The sequence below is a fragment of the Dermacentor silvarum genome, chromosome 2 (assembly GCF_013339745.2).
Source record: "Dermacentor silvarum isolate Dsil-2018 chromosome 2, BIME_Dsil_1.4, whole genome shotgun sequence".
Classification (NCBI taxonomy): Eukaryota; Metazoa; Arthropoda; class Arachnida; order Ixodida; family Ixodidae; genus Dermacentor; species Dermacentor silvarum.
This window is the reverse complement of record NC_051155.1, coordinates 222,178,055-222,188,086: the sequence shown is the minus strand read 5'-3', so window position 1 is coordinate 222,188,086 and position 10,032 is coordinate 222,178,055. Positions and strand designations below refer to the sequence as shown.

At 46.0% G+C, this 10,032-nt stretch overlaps 1 protein-coding gene across 2 annotated transcripts in view; it reads right to left on the bottom strand.

Annotated features, from left to right (window-relative positions):
* The window catches only part of LOC119442704 (iroquois-class homeodomain protein IRX-1), a 23,037-nt gene extending 13,848 nt beyond the window's left edge, over positions 1 to 9,189 (bottom strand). For both annotated transcript variants that reach the window (XM_037707671.2, XM_037707672.2), the window contains exons 1-3: positions 8,964 to 9,189; positions 5,853 to 5,903; positions 4,399 to 4,711 (exon numbers count right to left, since the gene is read on the bottom strand). In XM_037707671.2, coding sequence (XP_037563599.1) covers positions 4,399 to 4,711; positions 5,853 to 5,877 — 338 coding nt within the window. In that variant the 5' untranslated portion in view covers positions 5,878 to 5,903; positions 8,964 to 9,189. The remainder of the gene's footprint in view (positions 1 to 4,398; positions 4,712 to 5,852; positions 5,904 to 8,963) is intronic.
* Between the last annotated feature and the right edge of the window lie 843 nt (positions 9,190 to 10,032).

The window sequence follows — 10,032 nt, the reverse complement described above, 5'->3', positions numbered from 1 at the left end:
TTTTTTATTCAGCACGCAGAATTACTTTCTCACCTCGATTGATTCTGTCTTAAATTCAAGTATATTCCTCTTCACCTTAACAGACTGTATCATTCGCTTCATCTAAGTGCTACGCTTACGTGGCACTTGGACGGCGCAGACATATAACTATATCTGCGCCGTCTTGGAGTGATCATCATTCATGATCACTCCAAGACGGCGCAAGACATCATTCATGATGTGATGACTACGATGCATTATAAAGCATTGCACACATTTCGCGCAGGAATGTCCAGCTTACAGAGACGATAGGGCTGTTTATTTTAGCATAACGGACACTGGTCCCCAAGAGAGCTATAGGAAGCATGCCGGCATTCTCGTATGCATTCACTTCCAACAGCAACGTCAGACTTTCAGTTTTCTTTTTTTTTTTTTGCCCTCCTCCAGAACACTGGCTTAATGAAAAAGCCCTAAATTATATTTATACCAGTGTCATCCCGTTTGTTTCACCTGTACTTACAGTGATCATATGTTTTCTTGACCTTTACCTCCACTCCTCCTCGGGCCGTTCTGTCCCCGACACCCTTCCTTATGTAGAGTATATAGCACATACTCAGCATGTATATGCTATCATTCATATACTACATGCGATGCGGAATTATCTGCATTTCCTTAAAAAGCTTTCTCTCTCTCCGCTTGCTTTGCCATCGAGTATTCTACGCATCGGGTACAAAAATATGTCTTTACACTTGTCCTGCATACTATATATTCACGACGTTGCTGTTATGAATGAAAATTTATGTCTTCCATACTTCAAACGGAGTTAGTAAGACGTCAAGCGAAAAGCTACAGTGTTGTAGCATTTATGATCTTCCCTATCATCTGCCTTCGGGCAGATGATAGGGAAGATCATAAATGCTACAACACTGCAGCCTATCATCTGCTACAATAAATGCTAAATGCTACAATAAATAAATGCTACAACACTGATGGCCTATCATCTGCCATCGGGCAGATGATAGGCCATCCCTGTATGTACCTTCGGGGACAAAAATTCGTGGGTCACGGATGTCACTAAAGAAGAAGACATTAAAGATGTAGGAAACGCAGCTTGCAGCTGAGAGGCGCGGCCTGCACTACTTTGAGTCGCTCAGAAGACACATCGCCATATTCTAATCCCCACACTCACACAACGTATATTTAATATTTATCGCGACAATCATGACCAGTAGGAATTTGTTCCCGATAGCACATTTATTGCGCGCCTGAATGTAACCGCTTCTCCGCTGCTGTACTTCTTTTGTAAATCCTGGGGATGCGAAAACAGAGAAGCGTCATTATTATCTGTCGGGGTGGCTCAGTCAGCTATGGCGTTGCGCTGCTGAGCACGAGATCGCGGGATCGAATCCCGGCCGCGGCGGCTACATTTCGATGGAGGCGAAATGCAAAAACGCCCGTGTGCTTGCGTTGTAGTGCACGTTAAAGAACCCCAGGTGGTCAAAATTAATCCGGAGCCCTCCACTACGGCGTGCCTCATAATCAGAACTGGTTTTGGCACGTAAAACCCCAGAATGAAGAAGCCATTATTATCCACTTGGTGCCCGTTATCTACGTATAGTGAAAAACTTGGGCCAACGCAGTGCATACAAGAAAAGGAAAAGAGGAAGAGAACATGGCGGGAGCGAGAGATTGTATACTACTATAGGAAAGCAATGAACAACGTTGCACACGGTGCCAATTGATAGACAAAAGATAGCGAAGTCCGGCACAACGCATATACGAACTCGCACAGTAAATAACTGAACATATGCTATGACTATACTCACGAACCGCTTTTATACACACGTGTTCAGTAAGTTATCAGTGCCTTACCGCGGCCGCTGGATAAAAAAAAAAGGTGCTTTTTTTTTATCCAGTGGCCGTGGTCTTATGCTCGGCGTCTGCGCAAGCACTTCACGCGAAGCCACGATTAAGCACTGTTGATATGACTGATGCAGTTCTACGAGAGACAGGGACACACTGCCCGGGCCTCCACGAAGGAGAGGAAAGGAAGAAGAAAGGGAAAGGAAGAAAGGAAAAAGAAGAAAGGGAAAGACATGGATGTTAGCCAGTGTGTAGACCGGCTGGCTACCCTTTGTTGGAGTAAGAGGTAAACAGATTTGAAGGTGATAAAAGAATAGTCGCGATGAAATTAAAAAAAAAAACGCTGCACATAAGGGAAGTGTACATGTAGATCAGAACTCTCAAGGCCTGCCACTCAGTCTGCACGTCCTCAACATGCGAAGCAAATCGTTCAACGCTTTCTGTGCTGACGACGATTTCGATCAGTGACCAAAGATTCTCGCTTCCGACAAGAGGCGATCATCCAGTCTATAAGCATGGCCGAGAGTACTCTTATAGGCACACTCAACAGCGAGAGCTGTCGCAGAGAAGGTGACTAAATGTCTCCCCGCAGCCACAGCTGTCGCATGTATAGCCGTCGGCTATTCCAATGGGTAAATAATTAATAGGCATTCGTGATCGGTCACGTCAACACGCAAGCGGCCCAGAAGGCCTTCACGACACATCGCCGATTTCGGTACCAGGTAAGTATGAGAAACCATAACCATGTCGGCCTTCAGGCACATAATGCCTGTGCCATCGAAATAAAATAAGCTGCGCCAATGACAATCATAGCGCCTAACAGCTAGGATTGAGGTGCTAAGAAAAAAAAAGTCTTCAAATTAAATTTTAGAAGTGCAGCCGCAACAGGGGAGGACAAGCCGTTTCGGAGCCATCGCGGTAGTTGGCTCCGAGCATCCGGTGAAGAAGAGAGTAGGTATTTAGCTATGCCAGAAGTGCAAAGCAAAGTAAGTTCACCCTCCGTGATCCAGGGCTCAGCGGTATAATGCTCTGTTGCTAATTGTCATGTACGAGATCGCGGGCTTGATTCCCCACCATTGTGGTCGAATTACGATGAGAGCTCAATGCAAAAACGCTCGTGTACCGTGACTTGGTATGAGGAACTGCGCAGTTGGTCAAAATATGACTCGGAGCTCCCCGGTACGGAGTCTCTTCGAGCACGTGCGCTGTTTCGGGATGGTAACGGCGTGCTGAATAGCAAGAAACACCCTACAACTCGCAGAAATACAACGAGAAGTCTCTGCTGGCGCAACTTTGTAACAACCTAGACTGCAGAATGGTCTAGTAGTAGACGCTACACACCGAGTATAAGCTTGCTTACACGAACGCCTGAAAGAACTGTATCACTTAAGAAAGAAAAGGGCAGCAAGAGAAAATAAAACACCATGAAGTCTGCGCCGAGAAGCACACATTGCGAGCGCGTGTCCATGGTGGGTGAATACGACGCACGGGCGTAGAGTCCCGACCGGCGCGTGCGATCGCGTCGAGCTTCCGTTGCTGTCGCCGAGCTCGAGCGCGTATGCGTATCGGGTTTCACGCCTCCCGCGGAGCGCTCGAACGCACGCGCCGTTATACTGGCGTACGGCGCGAACGCCTGTCTCGCTGAACAGCGGTGACTGGATGCGGCCAACAAGCGTGTGCCGGTCGCCTTACAAGTGTCTGCTGCTTCTTCGTGTTCTGTGCCTGTTCTCGCTACAGGTTCGCCACAGATGCACCTTCGCGGCGTCACACGAACGAAACAAATAAATGAAAGAACGAGGGAAGATGGCGGAAGTGTACAATCCACGTTACCCAATATACATGTAACAACGATTGCAAACGGGGAACAGCGTGACTCTCAGACGGACACGATGGACAGAGAAGACAGCAAGACTATGACGCGGGGCGTGTTCTTCGTGTTCCCTGGCGCGGCAGTGGCGCCGATTGCAATATATGACGACCAAGGCATAACACACACGAGTATACAGCAAACAGTTACAAGCGAGAGTTGTCCGGTTTACATGTTTCGATCGCGGTAATTGTCTTCGAATTACCACTCGTTGATCTTCATTGCAAATTTTAAAACAGCTAGGTGTGCCGGAGCTTCAGCCAAACAACCACAGATCAGTCCCACGCCCCAATTTTCGTCGTCAAATATAGTATAGTTATAAAAGTTAGTTAGCATTTGCAAAAGAGGAAGAGTAGGAAGATTAGTGCAAAGTTCTGCCCCCCCCCCCCCAATTAATTTATATCTGTTATCAACTCAAATTTAACTCAAATTACTTTTCTTCAAGGCAACAACTTATCTTCGTCAAGGCATCTTCATCATCTTCAGCTCCATCTTTCTTAATAAGTTTTCTTAATAGTTAAATGCATCCTCAAAAATGAGCTAGGTCTAGAGCCAAGATATATAAACTTGCAGCACCATGTGGCGCATCACAATATGCGTATTCAACCGTCAAACGTAACCCGAAGCTTTAACCCCGTATACAACAGCTCTGTTCACACGTGCGGTACAGACATGCCCCGAGAACTTACCTCGTTGGCCTCATGCGAAGCGTCCTGCCGGACCTCGTTCGCACCACCTCCTCGGCGGACGAAGCACTGTCTTCTGCCCTGGACAAGTACATCTGGTAGCGAGCCAAGTTACTCGGCGTCAGACGGGCGAATTCCTGCGCCGTTCCACCGTGTTCCGTGTGCCTCGTAGTCAGCTGTTCGCATGGCGAAGACGACGACTGCATGTTCAAGGGCCGCGACCCGTGACGCGAGGACGTGTACGCCCCGTGCGCTGCTGTTGGAGACCTGTCCCTTCCGGAGACGTGGACGCCCAACAGGGGGCATCTGTCCGGCCCTGAAGAAGCGACAAACAGTTGTCAATTGCGTCAGTGAATAAGAGTAAGCGCATGGACAGCGCCATAGTGTAAAGGTACGCTAAATGGCAACGCTATACTCGTGGACAACTTTCTGTGGCAATGAAGGGAAAGCTACGGAGGCAAAGCGCGCACAAGTGAGAGCGCTTCTGAAAAGAGTCCCGTGTTTTAATCCACGTTGGTTTTAGGCTGGGGAAGAGAAAACATAAACAGCTTATTCGCAACAGTTAAACAAGACAGGACACGCCACTGAGTGTAAAAGATTACTTATTTTGCGGCTTTTCCCTTCCGCGTCTGAGCAAACGCGAAACCGTCGCACGTGGAAGCTGCGTCGATTCCAGCGTCTGTTCCGAGCAACCAAAAGCACTGTCAAACGCTGCCGGACTAGTCGCGGTAACACATGTGAAGCATCCACGCGCCCGTAGCTTTCCCTTCATTGCCGCAGAAAGTTGTCCGCGAGTGTAGATCGCCAGGCTAAACCCGCCTGTTGCTACAATTCACCACCACCACCACCACCACATAGATCACTTTAGAATTCTAAAGCATTCTCTCAAGACTGTTTTCGTTTATTCTGGCGGAAAATGGTCGATTGCTGTAGCGGGGATAACGAATGCCAGACGTCCCCTTTCTAAATATTGCCTTAGCGAGCCATGTAGTACATACATGAGTGTTACGCAACGAATATCAAGTGTGTTTTTGTACTATGGGCATATTTTGTGCGGAGGGAGTTCTCGAATCTCGCTAGGTTGTGCATTGTAAATGTATTTTTTTTTTACCGACAACAGCTGTTGTCCTAATCAGGGTCGTCCCGGACGACTAGTGCGGAAAATTCAAGGTGGCGTTGCCACCAGTCTTTCGTTTTTGCGCTATTTCTGGCTTAAGTCTCTGCGCGCAGCAAGACTGACATCTTTCGATGTTCGAGAAGAATTCAACAATCCTTCTCCTCGCGGCATACCGTATTTGCATCGCCAATAATTTCTTGATTATGCGAATCTAAAGCTGTTTGGTGCACTTCGAAATTGTTTTACTTGCAAACGTAAAAAAATAATGCACACGAACGGTTACCTCTGTTTTTGGCAACGCTTAGTAGTTCTTTCTTTCTTAAAAAAAGTAAGTACTTACCAGGAATTTGTTGAGGTCCCATCATAGATGAGCCAGGCCTGCGCTACAATCCTGCATGTAGGGCATAACACATTGAAGGTTCTTGTACAGGCTATTGGTCAATGGAGTGTTTGAATTTCACAAACAAACGAACAAACTAAATAAATCGGTAAATAAATGTTAAAGATTTTTTTTGCTATCCTTCCAAGTGCTCGAAATATTGCATAAGATATCGAATTGTGACGACCAAATCAATCGACCTGTATAATTTTATAATTAAGCGGAGGCAACGTACTATCATGGACAAAACAAACACGAACATGATAGGGATCACCCTTGGAGAAAGGATAAGTACCGGTGCGATGTCGTGCACTCGAGTTATGTAGGTACTTGCAACAGGCGTCTTACTTTATAATTTGTTGTTCGCGTTTGATTCGTCCACGATAGCAGGAAACATTATCTAACATGTGTTGAAGCTTGGGCGAGTTGGTAAAGGTTCATTTCTCGATGGCGTTCACAGTTCACACATTCTAAAGAAATAAGGACCACATCTTCTCTTAAAGAAAGAAAGAAAGAAAGAAAGAAAGAAAGAAAGAAAGAAAGAAAGAAAGAAAGAAAGAAAGAAAGAAAGAAAGAAAGAAAGAAAGAAAGAAAGAACAAACCAAAATAAATCAGTAAATAAATGTTAAAGATTTTTTGCCATCCTTCCAAGTGCTCGAAATATTGGATAAGATATCGAACAACCAAAATAAATCAGAAAGAAAGAAAGAAAGAAAGAAAGAAAGAAAGAAAGAAAGAAAGAAAGAAAGAAAGAAAGAAAGAAAGAAAGAAAGAAAGAAAGAAAGAAAGAAAGAAAGAAAGAAAAACGTGCTCTCCATCGCTTTTCCAATGCTTGATATGATTGTGCAAAACGCTCTTTCACACTGTGCCCATCATTTATTACCTTAGTATGGGCGCTGTGAACACCATCGAAATAAACTATCGGACAGGCACGAAAAGACAATTAGAAAGAAAATCGGCACAATCGCAGCAACGATTATTCAGTGTCTGGTGTCTTACTATGTTCCCCAACTAATCTCCCTGCAACAATGGTCAAACGTAAGGTGCTCAACATAAAGGTAATAATGCAAAATATACATGTCGTGGGTAATAACTTGTATGTGTGGCCAAGTTGCCGCGTGTACGTACTCCAGTGGCTCTGGCTGGTGGGCTGGCATATCGAAGTTTGATAGTCAGCATATATTTCCTGCAGAGTTCTGGGAAGTAAGCGAAGCCTAGAGTCATCTGCAGGCATTTCTTTTTAGCATTGCAAACATGAGTATCAGTGCATGCATTAGTCATAAGTGCAATAAATATAGTATAGTTGGAAATGTTAGACAACCTTGTTGTCTAACATTTGCTTCACCTGTTCGCGCTGTGAAATATTAACCATGAGTATGTTTCACTTATAGCTGTCGTTTTTCTGCTACCTCTTGTACCGACTGAAACTGCACTGTATTTTACGCCGTGTTCACTCGCCGATTTTCATCTTGTTTAAGCTGTAAGCTGATCGACAGATGCATATTTTAAATACAGCGTAAGAAAAGCCGAACGCAGCGCCCCTGCAAAAAACATTAACGTTCATTTTACTGAGTTTCCTATGTTTGATATCATAGGGCAAAGACGGTTCATGGTCTTCATGGACATATTATTGGGGAAGGTGACTGGCCAATGGCAAAAAAGCACTTAAGAACGAAAAGCTTTGTGAATTCGGCTTCTTGTTTTGATCCCACAGAATCGGCAGGGTGCTGCAGCCGAATATCTGTCTTTGGTTGTAAACTTCGATTTAATCTAGCTCGTTTTAATTATTTCATAGCTGCTTGATGATACAGAAAGTGCATTTGATGATGCTCGATGCTTCTCCTAAATCTGTATATGTATAATGATTGAGTCTAACTTCCTATTCAATACATATGTTAAAAACTGCATTTGCATGTGGACTCCGTGCAGTAAATTAGAAGGAATGTATAAAATAACGGAAACTGCCCAAATCACTTTCTTCAGCTGATTCGTGTTTATGTGCTGCAAGCGTACACAAACAAGTCTCTTTGGAGGGTGGCTGGCAACACTCCGAGAGAACAGTAATCGGCTTATGTTTCGTGCAAACGTTCGATGACCCCAAGACTACCAACATAAATGCAAGCAGAAAAGCAGAACACTGCTCAGACCAAAATACGATCTAGCCTAGTAGCAGTGCCCGCGTGTTGTGGACAAGCGCCGACCGCTCTAACAAGAATGTGTTCAAGATGGCCACCGGCCCCAAAATTAGCATCTCCCACAAACATGCGCGTGATGACGACGACGCTTGTTTCAGACGCTATCAAAACCGCCGCTGGCACCTCAGACATTGTGCTAGCGTGAAAGCTAATCTTTAGGTCGTGTTATTTGTTTGAAATGTTCGCGAGGTGACACATCCCCACATATTTACACGCCTGCTATATACACGGAGTTGTCGGGTAGCGGTGCTTACAAGACAACCAGCGTTAGGCCTAACTGCATGCGCGCGCGTTCGTTGTCGTTTTCACGTCTCGGAGTTCTTTGTTCGTCCCCATATGCTTTTAGTGGGCTGAAGCGGTGCACCACTAAAAGGGGCCCGCACCTTTGAAAACTACACCAGAGAACTTCGAAGATAGCGATAGAACATGAGGCGGTCATGAGCCTGAGCGCCTCGTCGAGACTGGATAACACCATACGATAAGCGTTCACGCGAACCCTCGAAACACGACGTAGTCGCACCTGGCTATATCGAGAAGAACTGCCCGCAGAACACGGTCGACGATATTGAAGGCGAGAAACACTTCGGTCATTTGTAGCGCGCCCTAACAACACGTGAGCAACGCCTTTCCGGGTTCCCAAGCTGCAAACACAACAGCAAAAAACGCATTGGCAGCGGAAGATATCTTGTATCCTGTAAACCATCTCCATGTCTTTAGAAGCACAATACACCTTGTTACGAAACACACAAGACCACACCCATAATTTCCCGACCTAACATCTAGTGGGCTAATCAGCATATATCGGATGCCGAGACTTTGCATTCAATTTCAATAGAACACTGCGGAGAAACGCAAAACATGACCATCGGTGCCCTACCTGAATATTCGGCGTCGAAGGGAATAAATCCTAGCGGGAGCACGTCTTCGTGACAGTGACTCCCGGCTCGCGCATTCTCTCGCTCACACGCTGTCAGGAACAGTTCACTGATCTTCCACCCTTCGGGCAGGCAACGACCTAAAACAGTGCGACCAAACTCGGCAGAGCCAGTAGAAGACGCTAGGCCTCAAGAACCGGCAACAAGCCCCGTGGGCCGAACGGAGCGGTGCGCCTGACTCCCGAGTGTTCAAAATTAGCCCCTCGACGGAAAGGGAAGATTCTTAGCGGGGGACGCTTAGCGTTGGTCCGCGCCTGCAGCCAATTGGCATATCCCACACGACGTGGGAGGAGCGTCGCCCGTTTTGTTTCCTCGTTTGCTTTCAAACACCCGTTCTGAAGCAAAGTGGACGTAGCGAACTTCCGTCGAAGCAAATTCGTCTCATGCGATAGTTTGCACATGTCTACAGCTGCAAGCGCGATGGTGTGCTTTAGATGCAGATATTTTATGGTGCGAACGCTGTAGAAGTCTTCGTCATGAAGCGACGAGAGGATTCGTCGATTGCGCTCGAGTGAAAGTGACCCATGTGTCGTTCGCTTTGGGAGTGTGCTATAGGATGCCGTTGGATGGAGCTACATTCAGGTGAAGCTTGCGGAGCTGTGTACACAACGTAAGATGATTTGTGTGTGTGTGTGTGTGCTGCAGTATATCTTCGCTCAAATACGTGCGTCTCTCAGCTGAAGACACTATCGGAAACTATGAAACTATAATAATCGGGAAACAGGTCCTGTGTATGTGTACGCAAAAGATGCTGGCCCTCGTAGATTAAACTGCACAAGTCCTTTCTGTCGCACTAATTTTTTCGTTTTTCGCACTGTTTGCCTCAAGAACGGAATAGTACCAACTCGCCCAGCAATCCATCCTTCTGATCCCCAAGTAACATAGTGTTCTTCACACTACGCATCCGAAACTCTACTGAAAGGAAATACCAGGCAGAACTGAGACGGGATTGAGCTAGTTGCGAGAAAAGCTATAATTTGTGATGATATATATCCCATTCTCGAAAGTAGA